This window comes from Notothenia rossii (assembly GCF_949606895.1).
Source record: "Notothenia rossii genome assembly, chromosome: 2".
NCBI lineage: Eukaryota > Metazoa > Chordata > Actinopteri > Perciformes > Nototheniidae > Notothenia > Notothenia rossii.
Genome location: NC_136904.1, coordinates 72,777,693 through 72,801,820, shown reverse-complemented (window position 1 = coordinate 72,801,820; position 24,128 = coordinate 72,777,693). Strand labels below are relative to the sequence as shown.

The 24,128-nt window shown below is 40.3% G+C and overlaps 1 protein-coding gene across 9 annotated transcripts in view; it reads right to left on the bottom strand.

Annotated features, from left to right (window-relative positions):
* The window catches only part of lrp1bb (low density lipoprotein receptor-related protein 1Bb), a 336,417-nt gene that overhangs the window by 48,299 nt on the left and 263,990 nt on the right, over positions 1-24,128 (bottom strand). For 7 of the 9 annotated variants that reach the window (XM_079666350.1, XM_079666351.1, XM_079666347.1 and 4 more), the window contains 18 exons: positions 23,480-23,602; positions 20,031-20,212; positions 19,589-19,788; positions 18,742-18,930; positions 18,472-18,620; positions 18,143-18,236; positions 17,798-17,914; positions 17,027-17,146; positions 15,586-15,705; positions 12,601-12,717; positions 11,482-11,588; positions 8,668-8,800; positions 7,760-7,866; positions 7,493-7,625; positions 6,414-6,536; positions 6,110-6,232; positions 1,727-1,870; positions 1,323-1,457 (listed from right to left, as the gene is read on the bottom strand). In XM_079666350.1, the coding sequence (XP_079522476.1) occupies positions 1,323-1,457; positions 1,727-1,870; positions 6,110-6,232; positions 6,414-6,536; positions 7,493-7,625; positions 7,760-7,866; positions 8,668-8,800; positions 11,482-11,588; positions 12,601-12,717; positions 15,586-15,705; positions 17,027-17,146; positions 17,798-17,914; positions 18,143-18,236; positions 18,472-18,620; positions 18,742-18,930; positions 19,589-19,788; positions 20,031-20,212; positions 23,480-23,602 (2,416 nt within the window). The remainder of the gene's footprint in view (positions 1-1,322; positions 1,458-1,726; positions 1,871-6,109; positions 6,233-6,413; positions 6,537-7,492; positions 7,626-7,759; positions 7,867-8,667; positions 8,801-11,481; positions 11,589-12,600; positions 12,718-15,585; positions 15,706-17,026; positions 17,147-17,797; positions 17,915-18,142; positions 18,237-18,471; positions 18,621-18,741; positions 18,931-19,588; positions 19,789-20,030; positions 20,213-23,479; positions 23,603-24,128) is intronic. The other 2 variants (XM_079666348.1, XM_079666355.1) reach the window with 1 other exon arrangement.

The following is a 24,128-nucleotide window of genomic DNA, read 5'->3' as shown; positions in this document are numbered from 1 at the left end:
TTGTCCTCTTTGCTTGGGGCACATTTTTCCCCTTGTAACAGGACCTGGAGGTCTCCTTGGCCATTTCGGGCCATGGGATGTCTAGTCTGGCTGCGGCACGCTGACACACGGCCTGCAGGTCCATACTCAGACAGGTCGAAGCTGGTGTGCTATCGCCCCGGAGAGCAGCCATCGCACCCGGCGTTGCCGCCTGAGCCAATGACATGAAGACGTTGTCTTCCTGCTCATCAGAGTCGGACAGGAGGAATCCAGAGGCATCCTCTTCGTCCTCCGTATAGTCCAACTCCAGGACATCTTCTGCGGGCGAGACCATGGTGAGATCCAGCCGGGAGCCCCAGCTTGGTATAGCGTGGGGCCAAGCTCGCACGTCCCTCGCTGCCACCGAGTCCCAGCCTGACATAACGCGGGACTCCGGTTCTGCAGCTGCCACTGCTGATGAGCCCCAGACCGACACAGTGCAAGGCTCCATCTCTGTGGCGGACGCCCTCGTGGCCCGATTTCCGTCCGGTAAATCAGAGGAAATGAGGGAGTCCTGACCCGACAAGCTAGCTTGGCGAGCTAGCCGTCGGCGGAGGCTCTTCACGGTGAAACGGGCACAATGCCCGCATGAGCCGGGGTTGTTGATAGCCTCCTGGGCATGTTGCAGCCCGAGGCAGGAAGAGCAGACCTGGTGTGCGTCTGTGTCCGAAATCTTCAACCCGCAGCCGCAGAGCCGAGCCTCCGATTCCCTGGTTCCTCTGGTGTGAGGGAGGGACGTGTCCATCTTATTCGCCATTATGGCGACGTGGGAAGGACGCGCTCGTAGCAGGTGCGTTGTCGAGAAAAGAAAAAAAATCCTCTCCAACCTGTCGTTAATCAGGAGAAAAGACGACGGTCTAGGATTTATTACCGAAGAATATTAACTGGTGTGTTGATATTCCTTCTTAGTCCTATTCTTCTCTGGTGTGAGAAGAAAGAAAAAAGCGTCCTCACTATCGTGGTGTCGGTAGCGAGGAAGGTACGCATGCGGAGTAGCGCAAGCTACTTATAGGGGGGGGATTCCCTGACGCTGACGTCAAGATCACCAGCCAATCAGGATTGGCGTAATGAGATTGATGCTTCTGTTTGCTCCGCGTATGAGGCGCATCCCATAGTGAGACATCGAACGGAGTGTTATGAATGAGAACTATTTGTACCTTAAACGTAATAATAGTGTTAACTTGGTTAATCTAAGGAAAATAAATAGTTAACCCAACAGTCCAATGTTTAAGATAATGAACTATTTATCACATTTCCTTTAACTGTTCAAATGGGAACAAAGAATAAAAGTGGTCAAACATTACCTTCGCATTGGCCTGTCTGTTGGTTCCTCTTAAAGCCGTGTTTGCACTGGCATGTAGCATTAGCATTCGTTTGGTTGCAAATTGCATCCTCTCCACATGGATTTGTTTTCTTTCCACATACATCTCCGCTGGAAACTACAAATAACGACAGCACTTTGATTACAAACCCGTCCTCTGTTTCTTAAGACACCTGCTGAGTCTATTCTTTTGATGTGCAAAAGCCGAAAGGGCAGCGTCTTCTTTCATGAAGAACACAGCACACGTCAAACACCTGCATGCATATATTACCATAAATAATAAAACATCACAGTCAAAATTAGAAGATTGCCAAGCTGCTTGATAATGTCATGGCGACATTTCCATCTCTTCCTAATGCTTCTTTGAGGTGTTTGTGCTGTACTCACAGGCTTTGCAGTCTTGTTCGTCCGAGCCGCCATCGCCACAGTCACTGAACAGGTCGCACTGCAGCTGCATGGGGACGCAGCGTTGGTTACCGCAGGTGAACTCTGTCTTCCCACAAGGCCGAGGTCTTCCAGCGACCTCCTCTGCTTCAGTACACAGGGTCGATTAACAAGAAAAAAAATATTCAAATGGAAATATGTTTCTTTCAGTTTCAAGTGATATTTAATTAGAAGATGAAATGGTGACGGAGCTTTATAACTCTCATTACACTTTAGTTTGCTTTTCCGAAAATAAATGTGTGTCCTTAATTACCTTGGTTACTCGATTTTCTTTGTAAACCTTTCAAACCGTGATGATTAGCAATTCATTTGTAGTTGTTTTCACAGAGAAAGCTGTATGATTTTTGTTGCTTCATTATTTATGAATAACTTTAAAAATGTTGTTTTAAGCCAACAATTTATTCAAACTTTCATCTTTCTTCGTTTGACAATCACCCCAAACACAACAGAGAGGAGAAGGGGAAACAACAAAATGGAGTGTTGGAGGTGGATGTATGGAACTAGGATTAGGGTGAGAATGAAGGGATGGATGGAGGCCAGAAGGGAAGTGAGAGGTAATGGAGTGAGCTAGGAGATGGATGGACGTATCAACGGAATCAGAGAGGAAGATGGATTGGGGACAGAAAGAATGAAAGAGTGAAAGATGAGAGAAGTGATTTGTCCAATCCTTTCAGGGCTGCTGGGTTTCATCGTTCACACCGGACTTGTGTGGGGCATGCTGCCAGCAGTTATGCCTTTAGGCATATCGTAGAAAGTAAAAAAAACGTTTTGCGACAGAAAATCTCACTGAAAAAAAAAGATTTTTAGTTCACTAAATGATTTAAAACGCAGCCTTTAAATCTCTCAATTAGGCACAGTGGCAGGTACACCCCCTGCCTTCCATTTGTAAGCCCTTGAGGTGATGATTTCAACACATGCAGCTAGCTATTGGAGTAAAAGAAGAAATTAATGCAAAGTTGAATCACAAACTGTATGATTGTATGATTGCCTGTGATACATGTATACAGTATATCCAGTAAAAGACTCAAATCAGGCCAATAGTCTTCTCCTACAGTATATTCGATTATATATATCCGGCCTAACCATTCAGCCTGTGTAGTCTTGCTGTATGAAAGAATAGGAAATCTCCGCCCAATGATCATCTGGGAATTTCCAAATGCCGCCAGTAAACCCCTTACTGTAAATGCCTTGGATTCCAATCCAAGGGGTGCCATGTCGAGATAACACGCATATAAACGTCAGTTGGGCGATGTCATCTAGGGTTAGGCTTTATACAAAATTGAAAATGGATTTTTCAAACAATACGTGTTTTTGGTTTTGCTTCAAACAGCAGCAGCTATGAGTGAAGTGTGTGTGTGTGTGTGTGTGTGTGTGTGTGTGTGTGTGTGTGTGTGTGTGTGTGTGTGTGTGTGTGTGTGTGTGTGTGTGTGTGTGTGTGTGTGTGTGTGTGTGTGTGTGTTAGTACAATAGCAGAGCAGCTGTAGCAACCACAGTTCCCCGAGTGTGTTTTTGGTACAACTGTGGTTACAAGGACCTCCTGCATTACACCACCCTAATGTCAAGGGCTTCCCGAAATACTTTTGATTAGTCGTGCCATGCAGATTTAAAAGGAATGTTTCAACCTGGTCAGTGTTTGTACCAAGTGGGTACAACATGAGCATGAAGGGCCGATGTTAATGCTACAGTTTTAGTTGAATGCAACACTTATTTAATGCTAGTTCGAAAAATGGCTCTCAACCCAGGGGTCATTGATTAATATATTGAGTGGCCATGAGATGATAAACAAGTTAAAAAAGAACGATAAAAAAGATGATGTGAGTTAAGCGGCAACATTCATTTGAGTCTTTCACACTACTGTTCAATTATTATAGGCAATTGAGGGTTTTTTAGTAAGTAACCCTTTTTATTTGTTGGGGTCCTGCACTAAAAATGGGTTGAGCAATTGCTTTAAGTTGCAGTTTACCATCAAGTTTAGCTTTTCAGTTCCTCTTTCTATCAGAAACCAACAGTGGTTATGGGTTGCCGTATTCTGCCCAGCCCCAAAAAATGTTTTAACATTGCTCTAGACCAGGGGTGGGGAACCTCCGGCCCCCGGGCCGTATTCGGCCTGCGAGACAATTTGATACGGCCCTCAAGGTAACACACGCAAAAAAGAAAAAAGATTAAGAAATCTAGACCGCAAAATAATGAAACAAGCGAGTGCCTGTTTTTCCTGGCCAAGGTCAGGGTCCTTGAACACAACACGAGCCTAACGTGTCATCACGTGGTATATGTCTCGTCTGACAGGGGTGTAGTTCTGACGGAGAGCACCAGAACGCCGCTCCGGGCCGGGACTTCACAAATGTTAGTACCCATAAGGAGCCGTACACATGCCGCAGTTTTTGCGTGGCTGTGTCTTTAGTTGAAAGCCCAGTGGCGATCTGTTCAACTGTCATACTGATCATACAGTCAATAACTTTGTTGTTATTAGCATCTGGTTAGCTAGCTATGATAATGAATATAAGAAGCTTTTTCTCCAACCAGTGAGGTAGAGGCACATCTTTATATGATCATTATAGTTATAAAAAAATAAGAGAATAAAGTAAACAGGTATAAAATACTATATGACAGTAAAAAAAGTTTGTTATTAATAAACAAGAATACAGTTTGAAAGGGGAGTGATTTGTAAAATATCCATAAAGAAAAATGAATCTGCTTACAGTTCTGTTTCATATGGATGTTGAGAGATGTATCCATAGAGCTCCTAATGTTGCTCTCAAAGTGCACCAGATTGATGCTTTTAACTTCAACATTTAAAAAAAAATCTTCACGGGGGAGCATGCCCCACGGACCCCCCTAGAGGAGGTTAGCTCCCCCCCCCCCCCCGACACTTAAATCACATGGATAGGAAACTAAATACATTTGCACACATCTTGTGTCCATATCTTTCTGTTGTGGTGGTCATGCTACAACCGTGCACATGCATGCATGCACGAGTCATGGTAAGATATCTGGATTAAGAGGTTGCTTTTTCTTTGCACAGCATGAAAGAAAGGCGAAATGAATGGGCTGTGATTTTAGTATTTTTAAGCAGAGGTCAATCGTTTGTACAGCCCTCGGAGGATGTTGAAAAAATTGAAATGGCCCTTGAGAGGAAAAAGGTTCCCCACCCCTGCTCTAGACCCACAAATTGGCAAGGGCAAGGCATCAAGGGACCAACATGTGCAGATTTAATGATAGGGTTTAATCAGTGGCGTTTTCTCCTGGAGGCCAAGGGAAGCCAGGCTTCCCCTGCTTTTTCGGATTGTAGTTATAATTTTAATAAATAAATAAAAACACTTTGTTTAGTTTCGGAAATTCTTTGTTGTGTGTTCCATTCTCATTGAGTATTTTACAAAGAGTGAAACAGCGCCCCTCTAGATGTTATGGTGAAACAGTAGATTGCACTCTCTGTTGCGAGAGGAGGCCAGCCGAAATTGGCTTCCCTTGGTGAAAAAAAGAGGGATTGACCAATCAGACAAGGCTTACGTCATGCCCCTGCCAACCTGTGATTGGTCAGGGCCATGTCAAGGGAAACCAGAGGTGGCTGGCTTCCCTTGCCTCACAATCCAATCAAATCGCATCAACTTAGTGGTGCAGTGACGCGTCCCAAAAAGCGGAAGTAAGCTGCGCTCGGTTTCCCTCGACAAAAAAGCAATGGGATTTCTCCATAGGATTTGGGAAAATAGCTCGAAATAAGGTCAGTGGAAAACGAACCTGTTAGGTAAATGCACGTTTTGTTCAGTCGGATAATATCCACATGTCATGTTCTTTTATAATTTTCGAATCATAAATCTAATCCATAGAAGATAGATAGCGCCACTGCACCACTCTCACCGCCGTTAGAAAGTATAAAAGCAACTGAAGCAAGTGCAATTATGGAGGGTGGAGATTTGGAGTATTTAATCAAAAATAATTGAACTAAACTTCCGCTACAGCAGCAACAACAAATACAATCTGATGACAGGCCAATGCCCAAACTGGAGCTGTGTACAGCGAGGAACAAAGGAGCGAACCGGACATAAAACGTTAAAGGTCTCCTGATTTAGTTTGTGAATGAATGCTTATTAGAGATTCGGCTGGAGAGTGCGTGCGGACCTGTCGGTTAGATAATAGGCGTGTGTAAGTGCTGCATCTGTATGATACAAATGGGTTTAAAATGATACCGGGTGCTGTAATCACTCATCTGGTTACGTTATTACATTGACCACCACACCCCCGACCCAAAAGAAAGGACGTATTATTGGCTTCCCCTAATTTTTTCCCCACGCCACGCTACTGGGTTTAATAAGTGCATTCTGTGCTCACCACAGTCTTCTTCATCCGAGTTGTCACCACAGTCGTCCACTTTGTTGCACACTTGGTCTGAGCGCAGACACACGTGATCATTTCTGCAACGGAATGGCCTTGTAGGAGGGCAGGGAAGTTTTGCTGGAGATAAAAAGAAAAGTTAATATGTCTTTGAAAAAATAAAAAAGCTGGATGCGATCTTGAAGGGAAAGACAATGAAATATTCACTATTGCTAAAAAATAGAGAAGTACAGTAGTGGTTTATAAAATATGCATTGACTATCTTCAAAGGAAAGCCTCGTGAGTGACACTCTGAACCCACCACACATGTCAGCGTCTTCATCTGAGTTATCTCCACAATCGTCTTTGCCGTCACACACCCACGTGTGAAGCTTGCATAAGGTGTTGTTGCAAATGAACTCATCCGCCCGGCAGAAGAAAGCACCTGCAATTACACAGATAATTCCTCAAGACGTTTTGACACTCGAAATGAGCTGGAAAAAGTGCATTCAAGGTGCTAAAAGATATGATTAAAAAACCTTTATGACAAGATTACAATGACAAATCATTTAACATAATGATCCAGACAGCCCTGTATCATTTTGGCTCACAAAAGCAACATCTGAATCTATTCATCTCATCTTAAATCTTTCATCTTCGCTGTATTCAAAAACCTGCCACTCATCTTCTCATCCTACCTGTCGCAAATTATTCTCTGTTTTTCAGTCTTCTTTCTATTAAATGCTTTGAAATGGTCAGTGTTGAGGACGATATTCTGAAAGCATAGCTACCAATTACTTCACACAGGAAGAAGTTTAACTTTAAAAACACTACCCTAGGGAGAAAATTGTGAATAGATAAAGCTAGAACAATTAGTTTTACCTAAGATTGACAATGTGACATGAAGTAATACAATAAAATATAAAACAAAAAAGTAAGTTTACTTGAATCTTTCTTTAATTGTTTAGTTCCACTACCAGGAAGCTATACAGCAACATGTGGTTAAACTGGTTTAATCAAAACTCATGAAACCACCACAGACCAAAGTGGTGCAGGAATGAGTCCTAAAAGCCGTAAATGACTTAGCCTTTTAGCACTTCTGGTTCCTTGTCTCAAAGTCAGCTTTTTTGTGTTTGGTTAGATGCTGGAGAAATTGCTTTTTTGCTATACGACATAACAAATGTCAGTAAAAACATCACTTGTGAATGCCTAACGCTTCTTTGTGATTTGAAAACGGTGGTTGCTAACTAGTGGCTAAACATCACGCCAAACATTAGATGCTTTTAGCTTAGCGCTAGTGACGCCTTCGAATTTGGTTGAGGGAGTTTACGATGCTAACTTCCGGAGCGGCTACAAAACTACGTCATCACTTCACCACTCTAAAAACACACTAGCACTTACCCTGGCTGCAGTTTTCCTCATCACTGTGATCCATGCAGTCCAACACATCATCACAGCGCCATCGCCGAGGGATGCAGTGCGCACGATTCAGGCAGAGAAACTCATCTTCCCTGCACTCCTTCACACAGCCAATCTGTCAGCAAAGGAACAACGTAAATCATCAAAACTGCCAATTCCAGTGATGTTGTTGGGCGCAATCACAGGAAATCAAAACAAATGATTTTCTGGTTGCTTGTTTTTTTTTTTATCATGTGAAGCTGCACTAACCTCATCTGAGCCATCCAAGCAGTTGTCATGTCCATCACACCGCAGGCTGGCTGACACACACCCTCCGCTGGCACACACATACTCGTTCAAGGAACATGAAGGGGCCACTAGAGAAGGGCAAGGTATATCAGTCAGCAAGCCGCTTTTGTCAACTACAAATCACTCAGGTGAGAACTTTTCAGTTTTTGGCTCTACAGTGTGGAGAAGTGAACGATTTCACACAAAGCTGACTGAAAAAGTGGTTTCTTGGAGAGTATTTGTCGATCACTCCTAAATACAGATTGATGTTGTCTTCAGTGCTTTGCAAGTAATAAACAGTATAACTTTCCAGAGCAAATTTAGCAGAAACTGTGACCATTTCTATCCATTAAAATATCTCAATGAATTTCAGAGTGATTCATTTTCAAGGACTGCAATTAGCATGGAAATTCATAGAGACTATTGAAATGTTTCTGGAAGTCACCATCCCTAATTTTCTAATGCTTTTTACTGTATAGTGTACAGGGCATGTGCACTATTCATTAATACAGCCAATTCTTCCATTTATTAAACCAATGTTCCGAACATAATGGATGTATGCCAATGAAATAAGGACTGCTTTCTTTTTAATTCAAAATCTAACATTGATAAGGGAATCATTTTATATTCGTCATGGGTAAAGGTTTAGGAAATTAATGACCTTCGACAAGCAACAAACCTTTCACTAAATCACATTGAGTACATCTCAGAGCTATTGGGAGGATAGCCTTTTCTTTCACCATATATAGAATAATAAAGAAAACAGAAATAAGAAAAAAACATTCCTGGGCACACAAGGTTTAGAAATGTTCTATGCACAGACATGTAATTCAGTAACACTTCCTACAGTACATGAACCTTATGCAAACTACAGGACATTGGTTTTGCACCTGTTTCCTGGCAGTTTTTCTCATCTTCCCCCATCTTGCAGTCTTCTTGGCCATCACACAGCCACTTGAGCGATATGCAGAGGTTGTTGTGACACCGGAACTGGTCCTCTGCACAGCCTGTCTCACAGCCCTTCTGTAAACAAATACAGTAAAAACATAATATGAATATACGGTAGGGAATCTGTGCCATATTGATATGACACAGTGAACGTTAACTGTTAGAAGGAAATACTTTAAACTAATAGTTTTCCCTTTTCTGTACTGTGTAATATAGGTTTTTGTGCATGTTAATGGTCTGCAAAGGCTAAAATCCCAAAATGCACACCAGAGGGAACACACACTCCCCATCTGCTGGGAACACCTCAATTGGGTACCTTTGTTTTCATCTGTAGCATAATGACATCACTATGTAACAATCGCATGTCTATTGGCTTGCGCAATCTATGTGATTTGCTAAGAGGCGGGACATCTCTAAGCGGTTGACCATCTCAAACGAGCCGGCCAGCTAACCAATCAGAGCAGACTGGGCTCTGGTTTCAGACAGAGGGTGAAAAGAGGATAATATTGTATTTATCGTGCACTTTTCCTATCCACTCATAACACATCAAGGAGTTGAAGTTCATCACCTATTGGACTTAGTGCTGTGAAATGATTCTTCCCAAAACACACACTGCTATCCATGGAATTGTTTTATAGAAATACAATAAAGCAATAAATTAACAAGAATAATGAATGGTAATATCATCCTTGAATTATGCATTGAGCTGCATCGTTTCAACTGATTGAGCATTCTTTGTATGCATGCTGCATAAATCTCTTTACACCGTGCAAAGCTAGATAAAAGCACATTTTAGCTAATTTCTTCACATATTAGAGCGTAACATTACAATGGCAATTTGAAACCTCATAAATTAAGATATTCAAGCATATTTAGGAACAAAACAAGCGGTATCTGTTTCCATGAAAGGCTTGGGGGATTAGGATTTTCAGATGCAAATAAACTCTAGGTATTTCACACGCTAATGTACTTGAAGGTACAATGACTATAATGGGATTTTTTTCTTTACAAAAGGCTAAATACCCGTCTAATTTTATCTCCTTTTCCATTTGTCATATTCAGTATATGCTTGGACTGCAAGCTGTGATTTTAACACACCATTATAGAAGCTTGATTGCAGAGCAAATCACAATATCCATAGGTAAATACTGTAATTTGCATCTGTAACAATACTGCTCTTATTCAGTATTGCCCAATGATCTAAAATATAGGTTAGCACATGAATCAAAGTGCTAGGAAATGTTTTTATTTTTCATCTAAGAGTATATCTATTATCTATTTTGTTTGTACTTTATTCAACCAGATGGTCCCATTGAGATCATTGATCTCTTTCTCAAGGGAGACCTGTCCAACATGGCAGCAAGTAGGTTACAACATGAACATAAAACAACAGATAACACAAAAGGACATCGTATTTACAGGGCTACATGTACATACCTAGAGACATTGACAAGTACCAACAGTATATTTATATCTCACCCTGTCAATAAGCCTCACCTTCTTGGGAAAAACTGTATTGTTTTTGAAGTGGTGGAGAGACAATGCACAGTTTTACCCACTGCTGTCACCCATGGCAAAAGCATGTCTCTCTGTCCCAGCAACATCAGTACCAAGCAAGAGAGTTTTTTCCACATCAGGGGATATTGCAAACGCCCAAACATCCCAGCTTCTATCTGGAAATGTGGACATGCTCATATTCCTAAAAGATAACCTTGATGATGCTGAGTGAGTGAGTTAGAGTTACTTGAAAAACTAAAGTGAAACTAGATTTATTCTATTGCAGGGTCTGATTATTATATTGTTGACCCTTTAAAATACTACTATCCTACTAAAATGCTGTACAATCAGATTTATTATTTAATAAAAAAAAAAATTCTAGTAAAAAAAAGATTCACATTGTTTTTCTTTATTTTTCAATATTGCGATAAATATCGTACCGTGGACTTTTTATCGCAATATTATCGTACCGTGAGTTTTTGGTATCGTTACATCCCTAATATCTATTATAACAGAAAAGAAAAACTTTGTGAAGTATTAATGTTTGATAAAAGGTCCAGTGATTTTTTTTTAGTGGCGTCTAGCTGTAAGATTGCAGAATAATAAATATCCCTCCGCTACCCCTCCTTTTGAAAGCGCGTTGGGAAAATACAGTGGCCCAAAGTGGCAAAGAAATTCGAGACCCTCTTTAGAACCAGTGTTTGGTCTGTCAGTTGGCCTAATGCAGAAACATGACAGACCGTGTGTCAGGACATGCGCCTTATGTATATATTTAAAAAGGGCTTTATATTTCCACGCTCCGTAATCGTCGCTTAAAAGGTTGTTTAGGTCTACCATCTTGAATACTATCTAACAGCTTCAGTGAGGATTGAAGAGGGATCTCTGAGGATTAACTGATATGTTTTCTCTCCTAACATGATTTCCAGCATGTCTTAAAGCTTCCTAGATTGGAGGGACTGACTGAAATGTGGTTGAAATGTAAGACACTTCGGATGCAATCAACAATTCTTAGTTCTAGGAGTTATGCACTAATGAAAACATAGTTATGAATATTATATCCCGTTTCTGGCTGTAAATCCCCCTGATTCGTTCACACTGGTCCTCTAAAAGTGTTCTTTGTTTGGAGCCAGTTTTGAAGTGTGCAGTATTTTATTTCTAATTTAGCGTCCCGCTCATATCTGTGCCTCATTAGCACCACTTGTGGGTTTACCTTCCTCTTTGATTCATAAGTAAGTGGCACACATAGCTCAAACACTGGCCTCATCTGAATTATCCAGGCAGTCATAGTCCCCGTCGCAGCGGAATCTGGACGAGATGCAGTCTCCGTTAGCGCAGGCAAAGTCCTTGTGGTTGCAGGTGACCGGCTCTAAGTTGAGAAAAAAACATAACAGATATAAAATCTTGCCAAATTGATTATTTTTTCCAGAAAAATACATACATCCCCCGATGCAGTGATCAGCCAAATGTGCTGTGTTGGCAAAACCATCATTTTAGCTAATTAGAGTCATTTTGTATTAGGAGTGGAGGAGCTAAGCTGATCAAGACGTAAATACATTCAAGGCTGCTCTCACAATGGAGGGGGGGCAACACACTTTCCAAAGCCAAAAAGCTTCAGCCATTTAGTGTTAGTGTGTCCCTGAGGAGAATATTAGGGCACAGCTAAACAGCTGCATCACATCCAATGTCTGGGCCCTCCCCTTGTTATCAAGGACTGTTAGCTAACCCAGGGTGTGTGTTATGAGTTGTGCTGCAACAGAGAGTCCCAGCAGGCATTGCAGCAAAGAAATCTGATTTGCAGCCTCTCTACTGTCTGCCGGGTCCACCTGCTTAATTCTTCACCATCCACCACTTGACTGGCTTTTATTTGCATTCATGTGACATTAATAAGTATGGGAAATGAGCATCTTATAAATCACATAAATGATGCACACTCAGCAGGAACACACAAAAGGCATGCAAACGTGACGTAAAGGCAAACACACACACACGTACAATGCGCAAAATAAATGGAATTTAACGAGGTGTCATTCCACGAGTAAATACAAGTTTTTCTTCTAAAAAGTGAGCATGAATATATATGAAAAGGGAATATGAGCGGGTTGAGTTGCAGAGAAGAGATGGTATCAAGAGCTCCGGAGTCTGAGTCTCATATTATTATCAGGAAAAAAAAGCACAAATAATAAGAGTTGTGTCTGGCGCAGTAGATAGTGGGAAACATTACCCACAGATACATAGGTGTGTGGGAGACATAGAGTTTGTTGTGGTGGGGGGAGGGGCTCTCAAGTGTCTTCTAAGAAACCCAATTCTTCAGTGTAGAACGTCAGTAGTGTATAAAGAACACACTGAGCTGCCAGAAAGTGAAGGAGACGGGTACTCACTGCAGTTCTCCTCGTCTGAATTGTCTCCGCAGTCATTCTGGCTGTCACACCTCCAGTGGTCCGGGATGCAGTTGTTATTCTCACAGCGGAATTCATGAGGTCCGCAGGTCTTTTCATCTTTTTCATCAAGAGCAAACAAACACAAAGAAGAAAATGGCTTCAAAGAGCATGAATATTAATGGCACGCAAGCTACCGTATTTTCTACGTGTAATCATGGTTTCCTCAGGGTTTCCCTAAGCAAGTCTGACACGGAGTTCAAAACACAGTGCGCACTCCAGAGGCTAACTCACAGTAAGATGAAATACCTGACTGTGCTCCCAATCACCCTCAACACAGTTTGTGACAGGGAGCTGGCAACATTGAGCTTTCTTCAAGAAAAACACCCGAAAGATTCACAGAACACAACAAACACTGAGCTATTTGATTTTTGATTTTTCTATATACCGCGACCCAAAGTGTTTCTGTTTCAGTACCAGTACATATCACAGTGGTTTAATTATATGTTTAAATGCCATTGCTTATAAACAGTAACAGCAACTTAGTTCTGTATTGGTCTATATCAGCTCATCACTTCTTGGTCTTTAATGGTATTTATTTGTTATATATTAGTTGAAATAAATATTCATTAACAAATATGTTTCCCAAAAAGACCAGATACGTAGTAACTAGTTTAAAGTCTTGTTCTGTTGCAAGAGAGCACATGGATCTTCACAGTTTCCAGTAAAGAAAATGTCTCTCTGAGAAAAGCTAAAGTAAAACGTATAATAAAAAATCTAAAATGATGAACTTTATTCATCTTGTTCACGAGGTGTGAAAAGAGTGTGGGCACATTAAAACATATAAGCTCAAAGTAAATTGGGAACTTGGAGACTTGGAATAACACCAAGGTGCAGCTTCCTACTAAATACTAAATGTAATGGTAAATGGAGTCCTTTACTATGTGACCCCTAAAAGGACATTTACATATAGAAGTCATGCAATCGGGAGCAATATGGGGTTATATACAGTAGCTTGTTACATTGACATGTTGGTTGCAAGGGCCAGAGATGAAACTGCCAACTTTCCAATTGTTGGGCCTCTGCTCTACATCCTGAGCCACAGTAGCTGAACATCTTTAAAAAGTCATTTTAAATGTTACTCCTGTGAGTCAATAAACGGCACTTAAGACTCAACTTTGGTGCCAGTAGCTCAGTTTGTCTTGGGTACCAAAGGGTCGCCGGTCGAGTCCCGATAAGACCTAAATATATGGAGTGGGGTTGGTAGCTGGAGAGGTGCAGTTCACCTCCTTGAGCAAGGCACCACATCCCAAACTGCTCCCAGACACCATTACACTGGCAGCTCCGTGGCTCTGCCCACTCTCCATTAGTGCATGTCTATAGGTCCTGTTTGTTCATGTGTGTATTTCGGGTCAGAATTGTGTAATTGTAAAATAAAACCAGAGTGAATAAGTGAATTTCCTCTAAAGGAATAATAAAGGTTATCTTATGTATTAATGTATATGCTGTTTAAAGTGACTGGTATTTATGGTGAATGTGTCAACGGTGGCTTGCGGTTGATATGGGAATAAGTATGAAGGGTCTGCAGTATATCATTCTTAAATCAGACCCAGTTTAGACATTAATGGCCTAGTGGTGGAATTATCCAAAATATCCGCATTCACTTCAAAAAGAAACAGATGCTTTGTATATTTATTCCGGCAATGCTTCCTCAGATTTGGATTCAAAGTCAAACTCAGCCTCCCTTTAAAAAGTTGTTTCAGCGCAGACATCATCAGGGATAATAGCCAAGGTAACGCTGTTATCGGTTAGGGAAGAGATGTGTCAAAAGGGGAGGGTGGCAGATTCTGCCTGGATCTCTTTCCAACACGACAGCAGGAGGAGAGAATCAGGAGGGAAAGCTGAGCACAGCAGCCGAGGACACAAGGCGGCAATTCATTAGGAGGCAGCTCAGTCACTAACTGCATATAAAAGATGTGACACAGGAGTAATATTTCCCCGCTAAGCTAGAGCTCATTACGGTGCTAACAAGCAAAACTTCCTTAAACTGTCTGAGATAATTCAAAGTGAAAATAAAGTAGCTCTAAAGCAGCATTACCTCTGTGAGAACTTTTTAGGTGATGAATTACAGGATGACACTGCACATAACACAGTTTGAGGGGCTAAGTCAAACATCAGAACACATTCAACAAAGCGGGATAAGCATTTACTCAATGTTACATCAGGCTCCTCTCGAGTTAAGTGACATTTAAGCAGCAGCAAAACAGTCACATGAAACCGACTTGAAATTACAAAGGAAATCTATTGAGAGGAGGTGTGAAGCATCACACATCAAAGCATTCATAATTCTCAAATTGCAATCTTGTGCAAGCCGCATTAACTGACAACACTATCAAAAATAGAAACACCTGGCCCAATTGTGAAGGCATCATTTGTAGATATTACGTGCTAAAGTAAAACACATTATAAAAAATATATATATTTTATGTACAGAATAATAAACTGTATTATTATGACTGACTTCATGAATAAAAAAATATTGGATATTTTTTCTTTTGCTAAATCTTAAAACTAAACTGCAGCGTTTAGCATAATTGTGGAGTGAACATAATTATGTCTCTTCAAGAGGCATTTCAGGCCAAAACAGCCCTGATGAAAACTCCTCAAAAGTTAGTTTTTCCTCCTGATGTAGAAAAAGTTCCCAAGGTGCCCTGCCCTTGCAAAAGTGTTTTTTTGTTTTATTTTGTGTGTATGTTTGTGAGGTCACACAGCAAACTGAGATCATAACGCTGAGCTCTTATCGACAAAAGCGAACAGCTGTCCTTCATGTGGTTCTCCCTCCACACATCATCCGATGAAGAATGGAGACGGACCAGAGTGAAGCCAAGTGTAAAATTAATTCCGATTCAATCAGATCCTTCCCCACCCTTTAGCTGAAAATTAAGTGAAGTGCTGTGATTTATGGTTAAGTGGGTTCCCACAACTCACCGCAATTAGCCTCGTCCGACCCGTCTGCGCAGTCGGGGTCCTCATCACAGACCCAGAGTTTGGAGATGCAGTGCATGGAGGCCTTGCACTGGAACTGGTCCGGGGAGCAGGTGCTTTCAGCTGTGAGCAGAGAGAGGATTTGGATTATTTTTGAAACATTCGAAATGTAAGAGCCAATGAGCAGCCATTAATCCCCCTAAACACTCACATACCTGCTCAGTGTTTTATTATAACAAGTAGTTGTTGTGTTGCCTATTATAAAACCTCACATTGTTATAGATAGCATTTTAATTTCAGTGGTGCAATGCTCATTACAAAAGTGCATTTAAAACCACATCCAATCATTGTGGAAGACTAGGAAAGGGTGAAGTAATTAGCTTCACTTTAATTAAAGTCTTTTTTTTAAGTCACTCTTTCCCCCTCCTTACATCTTGCATCCTCTCCCCCCACTTTGACCCCACTTGCAATCACATGCAAGACAAATCACAGCAGCCTGAAAAACTTGAATGGGGTGTGATATTCTGATGAGTTACATCAGGGCAGAGGAAATCTGGTCTTATCCTCTGTGCAATTCAATAACTAATCCCTTTTCACAGGAACAGGCCAACACAAGGGCTGCTTTTGGAATACCGAATGAACATGTCGTCATGCATTGTGTTGGAGCAGGAAATACATCTAACATGTTAAAAGAAGGACAATTAAAATGATATATCTTTATCCACTAGATTAAAACAATGTATATATATACTGTATATATATATAACTTAAGAGTTTATTTATTATTTATTTGTTTATATATTAAGTCTTAAAATGTACGTATGTGCATACATATGTATATGTATACATGTGTATGTATGTACTGTATGTATATGTATACAGTATTGGTATAGCTGAGTATATATGTGTGTATGGATGTATATTTAAAAATCACCCCTCTGTATACATAATGGGAACATGTCTTAGTCCCTTATGCGTATCAATGTCATGTAATCAGCTTTAATTTTAAATTAAATATATATTACTGTTTACATTTGTTATTTCTACTATTATGTTATCTTTGTTTTGTATTTAAGTTTCTTGTGTTTTACCTAATCTTTATGAAAAACACAAGTTTGTATTCTGAGTGAGATGCATCGTAACTAGGTCGATAAATGGAGAGTATAAAATCAAATATAAAAAATACATTGATTCTTATTTGAGAAATTATTTGTTTTATTTTCGAAACTTCAAAATATTAATAAAATTGAAAATACACATGACCAATAGATTTATCTTATCCACAGTGGTTTATATATAAAAACAAATCTTAAAATAGTGGCTGTGTTATAGGCTTTTGCTGCATTGTCGGGAAAGATTGAAACAGGGATTTATTCATGAGCTCTCCGCTCTGAAAGCCATTTTCTAAGTCCATGAGTTTGAAAGTAATAATGCAGAGCCTTACGGCAGTCCGTCTCGTCCTCTCCGTCTCCACAGTCGTCCTGACTGTTGCAGCGCAGGTTAAGAGGGATGCATTTCTGTTTCCTGGTGCACTTGAACTGGCCTGACAGACAGATGTATGTCTCTGAAAGAGAAAATGGGCAGGAGCAGCGGGAGGTTGAATCAATAAGAAATGATGGGATGTCGAGACAAAGCAAAGCATTTACTGGCTGCTAGTCATTCACCCTGCAACTTGGTCAGTTTATGAAAAGCTAATACATTTGCTTGGTTTTTTAAACATCCATTGTTTTTACTTTTTTTTTAAAATTTTATATGGATTATGATTCAGCTATTTTGAACTTTGTTTCCAATTAATGGAAAATGTCCTGTTCGTAATGTCATTAGAACTCAAGGTGACATTTTGAAATAGCTTGTTTATTGTGAAAAAGAGCCCCAAGCCCAATCATTTAAATTGACTTGATAAATTATTCCAACAATTAATTGATTTCCAAACAATTATTAAAAGTGGTCTTGATTCATTTCCCGGTGATCAACTCATTAATTTCTAGACTGATTGTTTTAACACCAAATTGTACCATCACCATCAAAATGACAAAAGACATGACACGACTGGGCATACAGATTAATTGATTCTGTAAGCCAGACAGGTTTCTGGCAAATGTAGAAACAGCACAGCAATAAGGAAGAAGTATTGAATGACATTTAAAAAAAAGTTGAAAAAGAACCACTTAGATTTCCTTAATTAATTAAAGAGCTAAAGTTGCTAGATCCTCACCACAGTTAGCTTCATCTGAGTTGTCCCCACAGTCGTTCTCTCCATCACAGATGAATGGAGGAAGAGCACACAGACCAGTACCGCACTGGAAACGCCCAGGCTGACATTTGAATTCCGCTGTTGGAAGAGATCATAACTATATATATACTCTAAAAGTTCAATCAGATATTATATATATCAGTACACGGTATTGTGTAATGCCATTAAATGCTAAACATATAAACTAGCAAATACAGAAACACAGTTCCAAATCAATATTAATATCCCTCAAAGATGACCTTGAAGTGTTCTGGTATACATTAGTATTATTTTAAAGCTTTGAAGTTTGAACAACATGGCACTCACGGCAGTCAGTAGGTTCATCCGATCCATCCCCACAGTCGTCCACCGTGTCACACTTCCACCAGAAAGGGATACACTCATCTGTCCCACAGCGAAACTAGAAGTACAAATAAAAAAATAAAAACAGAATTTGAGGTCAACATGAATATTTGACTCGTTTTAGCTTCAACATTCTTCAAAGCCAAAGTCAAAATCAATATACAACCATCTCCTTCGAGTATATGTCTGAAGAGGAAAAACTATGAGAGTGAAGCAATTTGGCCAGGAGGGAAAAGAAACAAGAAAAAACATGGACAAATAGAAGCAGGAAGTGGGAGGGGGAGTTGGCTGACCTGACTGGAAGTGCAGTTGGAGAGACATGTCTTGTTGTCAGCAGCCAAGTAAAAATTTGTGGGACAGGCACATTTGTGTTCCCCACCGGGAGACAGAAGACACAGGTGGCTGCATCCTCCATTCGCAATCTGACACTGGTGCTTGGGTACTGTACAGAAGGACACAGAGATTAAAACTAAGTAACATAAATACTTTCCTTCTCGAAACTCGGCAACAACCGCTCAGCATGGGAGGGTAGAACCAACAGGAGTGCCAGATGGACTCCGTACCTTCAGGCTGGCGCAGGGAGTGGTAAACCTTGATGGATTTGATGGCTTGCCAGGAGTTGAGAAGCTCCATCCCTTGAGCACCAGTCGTCTTGTGAGCACGTCGAAGTGATTTGGACTTACCGTCCGTCCAATAGATAAAGTCCTCGAACAAAGTCAGAGCCATTACCCCTTGGATGTGATCGTAGGACACTGGAGAGGGACAAATGGCCAAGGCAAGATTCAATTATATTCTTTTTTGTAGTCAGTTTAGCACTCACATCAACTTCCAATTAGTCACCTCCACACACATTTATTTATCCAGATTTTAAAGCATTTAGAATAGCTCAGTCAGATTTTTAATTGTCCAACATTTAGTGACTTAAACAGTGTCAATACTTTAAGTCCAACTTGCACGTTACGGTTTAACATCAACAGCGATGTGTTAAATAGGTTTATGTGCATGTAAATGGTTTGAAAAGGCTAAACAAGTGCACTACAGGAGTTTCTCGCCCACACACTACCTGAAATGACATCACTATGTAACACTTGCACTTCTATTGGCTAGCACTACGAGCGGTTGACCAATCACAACAGAGCCGGCCAGCTAACCAATCAGCTTTGGTTACAGACAGAGGGTTAAAAGAGCTGCAGCAGGCAGTATGAGAAAAATAAAGATATTTTTAAACATTAAAGCATGTAAACATGTCACAGTAGAGGCACAACATACAAATGTGAACTTGAGCATAATATGTTTTCTCAAAGTAAGAGTTGGAGTAAATAGAGATAGCATTTTCTAAGGTACAGTAAGCTAACCAGCTGCCGGCTCCAGACTAGCGTTCAACAGACAGACGTACCACCTGAGTCTCACCTTTGCGTCTTTGGGTTCCATCCATGTTGGCAAGAAGGATGTGGTTGTCGTCTGCCCAGTATAGCCTCTTGTTGGTGTAATCGATAGTGAGGGCAGTGGGGCTATAGATCTCCGTGTCAACGATAACCGTCTGCCCTCGACCATCCATGCCAATACGGCCGATGTGGGGGGGTTCACAGCAGTCCACCCAGAACACGTACCTAGTCAGAAGTACAGCGTAGATCAAAGAGCTACATTCTCCAGCAGGCGGAATGTGATAGGAATTTAAATGAGCTTTGACACATATTGATACACATCAAGCAAAATTGATCTAACAGTTTCCAGGTTAACCATCTGAAAGGAGCAAGTATATCCTTGTTCTCCCTCAGGCTACGAAATCAATCCATATTAAGAAAACACTAAGGATTTATGGTGAGCTTTACAGTTGTGGTGATAAGCTTACCCAGTCTGAGGGTCCAGAGCCAGATCTGTGGGGCTATTGAGGCCAGAACTGATCAGGACAGTTGGGTAGAGACCATTGGCTTTGGAAACTTCCATTGTTTTCCTTTCTGCATCGCACCAGTACAGATTTTTCCCAATCCAATCCACTGCTAAGGCACTGGGTACTGCTGTTTTATGGACTACCTAGTAACACAATGAAAGGAAGATCACTTTAAGTATGGAGGTTTGTCTATTGCTATACATTTATCCATGAATGATTGTAAATAACTTTGAAGTACAGTAACTTTGAAGAATAAGATGGCATTAAAGGACAAGTGGTTATTTCATTATTCACTTCTGACACACAAGATAATGTACAATTGAACGGTAATGGCTACAAATGCATATCCTCTGTGACGCACAGCTGCTGAAGGGTACTGCAGAACAGAGGCTGAGCGTTGTTGTTAAGTAAGCGAGTCATATACAGAAGACACTGTCAATTGTGGTTTGCTTCAGTATACATTTCTTATATCTAAAAAAGGAATATGTTAAGTAGCTTTGATCGTAAAATGAATATGTTCTTTGTGTTTCCTTTACTTCCTTATTTGCGCCACCTACATAAGGCATGAGTTGAGTTAGAGCTAGAGTTTTGCTGAAAGTTAAAAGTGTCATGTTGTGTTTTTTAGGTCAGGAATCTGGTGAAGCCTGCCATAATCCAATGTCTTTTCTTGTGTAGTCTTGTGTGAAGAGAAGTAGTTGGTGCACTGCATGTTTTTGGAGCCAGAAACTGTCTTAAGACTTAAACAATAAAAAAAAGGTAATAGTATAGTTTCACCCAAAATCATGCATACCTTGTAAGAGGCTACATATAGAGGGCACACATCCGTTCTGCTGCTGTATGACAGCAACGGTGGACGATCTAAGTAAGCATATCATTATTCTCACTCAGTAAAGAACATATACAGTCTAAGGTACAGACTTGTAGTGACTCTTAATCACGTACAAATAGTATTTTCATGTGCATTTACAGCTGTACTGGCAAATATATAGATCTGAGTGAAAACATTTTCAAACATTTAAATGTGCACAAAACAATTTGCTGTGCATTTTAAAGAGCTTCATTAGCAATACAATGTGGTTTGACCAGGTACAAACAGCAATGCAATGTCATGCAAATGTGAATACAAACCACTTCACCCACCTCATTGCAAATATTATCAGTTGTAAATAAATAAATGGTAGTGTAGAACTGTATATTGCAGAAATGCAAGAACATTTGGAAAGAAGTACTCTGCATGAGGATTTCTTAACAATGTAAATGCTAATTATGTTATTAAAGCGGCTAGGAGGGAAAGCAGCAGAGAGACAATCATTAGGAAAAAAATAATCTCACTGCGCTAATCTTACTGAGAGATTAACTTAAAATATTAAAATATAAGTGAAAGTATTTAACTGATGTAAATAAAATCTAGGAACTGTCTGGGAACTCTATCAATATCCCCAGGACAGTCTAGCTTGTGAAGTATGAAAAAGCAGTTGTTCAGAATAAACAATCATTGTGCCAGCTGGCAGATAAAGCTAACATCATTAAAACCCCCTTTTTACAAAAAAAGAAAAAAATGCCAGCAACCATGCAATCTGTCATTAAGGAACACGACGTGCTTTGAGGCCCTTTCTGTCATCATTTGCGAGAGGATATATAGTCTTGGCAAAAGACTTGGCTGTCCCCGAGGAGGTAATTTGGACACGACTGAACTTAAAACAGTCACTAAAGGGACGCTTTGTGAAGTATTTTCAATCACAACTGCCTCCTTGGGAAAAAATGAGTTGATTCTCCCATAGAGTTCTTCTTCTTTATCCTTAATATTGCACTATTGATCAAAGAAATTGTTTTATGTGGCACTGAAGGTTAACTTGAGACCAACGTCAGCATTTGGATGTGACTCACCGATCACACTCCAGATTCATTTGGTCTTTATGTTTTGATCTTGAAAGTTGTTTTTTTCATTTCAAAGTAACATTTAAAATAGAACAGAGAAGTTCAATCAATCATTTTTTGTTATATTATTTCATCAATGTAAAGTGTTTTTAACACAAAGGAAAAGCATTTTTGTAACATGTTTTACTTGCTTTTAAAAACATGAAAGCATATTTGTCCATATAATTAAAAACAATCATTAATCAATCAATCAATAGGATACGGCTGAAATAGGCCTAAGGCCATTTAGTCGCTCAGAAATAAGTAGATCACTGTTCTTCATATACTATGGATGCTGGCAACAGTCACATAGTCCAAAGTGAAGGTGATGTTTGACCAGTAATGATCGAGGCGGGACTTGAGACAGTTAACCGTCTTGGATGTGACAACGCTTTCTGGCAGATCATTCCACAAGTCAACCACACGCAGGCTGAAAAAGTTGCGGCGGATAGCCAGCCTTGAGTACTGTTTCTTCAACTTGAGGCAGTGTCCACGAGTCCTGGTGTTATAATCCCGTTGTAGTTGGCATGATGTTTTGTAGATTTTAACTAATGACCCAGTGATTGTGTTCCTTCCGCTATCAAATGCAAAATACCTTCTGTGACATCACTGAAGTTTAAATCCTAAAGCCCTTCACCCCAAAAGGCACAGTGCAACACAAGATAAAAAGGGTAGAAATAAACACAAGAAAGGATAACATCTACAATTTAACGACATAGTTTTAATTAAGCTATTGAATTCAATTAATATCCGTCTTGGTCCAATGAAACTCCTATCTTGGCACAGAAAAAAGACTCAGACCTACTCTCTGATACCAAATATGTGTCTAGCATGGCAATCCTATACACTCAGCAGTGGATATCAGTGGCTCTTTTAATTACCCCGATGTGAGAAGCTCCCCGATCTGTGTCTCAGGCAGTTTGTCCTCGTGCTAAGCTGTGGCAGCGGCTCAAACCCAGACTGTGGAAGCAATTGAGCTGAATGAGCTTAATACCCCCAACACACCAATGCTAATGAGATGTGGGACGGGGGCCCAGCAGGTGATCTCCCAGAGTCCCCTGTGTCTGGGCTCCGATCCCATGACCCTGACCAAATCTTGGAAATTACACCACAGAGCGCGATTGTACCATTATGCTTATTATATTCATCCAAAAGCCATTGATGATATTCCTATCATCACTGGCGCACATTCATTGTTGTTAAGCTAACAGGCCGTTGGCTGCCCACAGAACAAATTCATTATGATTACTGTATAAAAGGATAAAGGGCGCCCATCTTCAGCTAAGCAGAGATAATATGGTTTTCCATACTTAAACAGGTGACTCATCTTTACAATGCATGTTAATAATTCAAATACATTTGCAGAAAACTGGTGAGGGCAAGGAAAGGTAAAATAATTGTGACAAACAAGCAAAGTACAGCCAATGAATATAGGGTCAAATGACACAAGGCACCATATGGCATGCAGTCAGAGCAACTAAACCCTGTGGTACCTTCAGGTCACTCCCATTGAGGCGCATTCTGTTGATTTTCCGACCACTTGGCCTAGTTGAGTCCACCCAATAGATGAATTCCTTCTTGTAGTCGAAGTCTATGTGGATGACGTTGTTGAGGCCCTGAGGGACACAAAGAAGAGAGAAAGCACAATATATATAAAAATGAGAATTTTCATTCAATGACACTAGTAACAATAAGATAATGTTCCAGCAGCCATGTCGTAGATGAGCAACTTGCAGCAGGGTCACACAGATGCTGTGGAAGCATTGACTTTATTTTATTGATTGTTCATGTTTCTTCTAGTGTTTTTTTTTATGTGACGGAGCATAGGGTACTTTCTTAAAGATGTTCCTGTTGTCTATGTTTTTTTAAAACGTGGATACCTTGTCTTTCAACTGCAAACCAAATGTACCTATGGGTATAAATAAATAACCTGAATGTGAGTTCCCTATGAGGGTGAACCAACTATAAAGATACTTTTTCATTGGCAAAAAGGTGAACAATAGTGTCTATGGAATAATTCCTTTCTGAAAGACAATTTATGATGCATTTTAGGAGCAAATGCTTGTAATATACAAAACCTAAAATCTGTTATTAAATGGATTGACTTTAACGGCTGCAGCGCAGTTCATGATCCGTACTTGT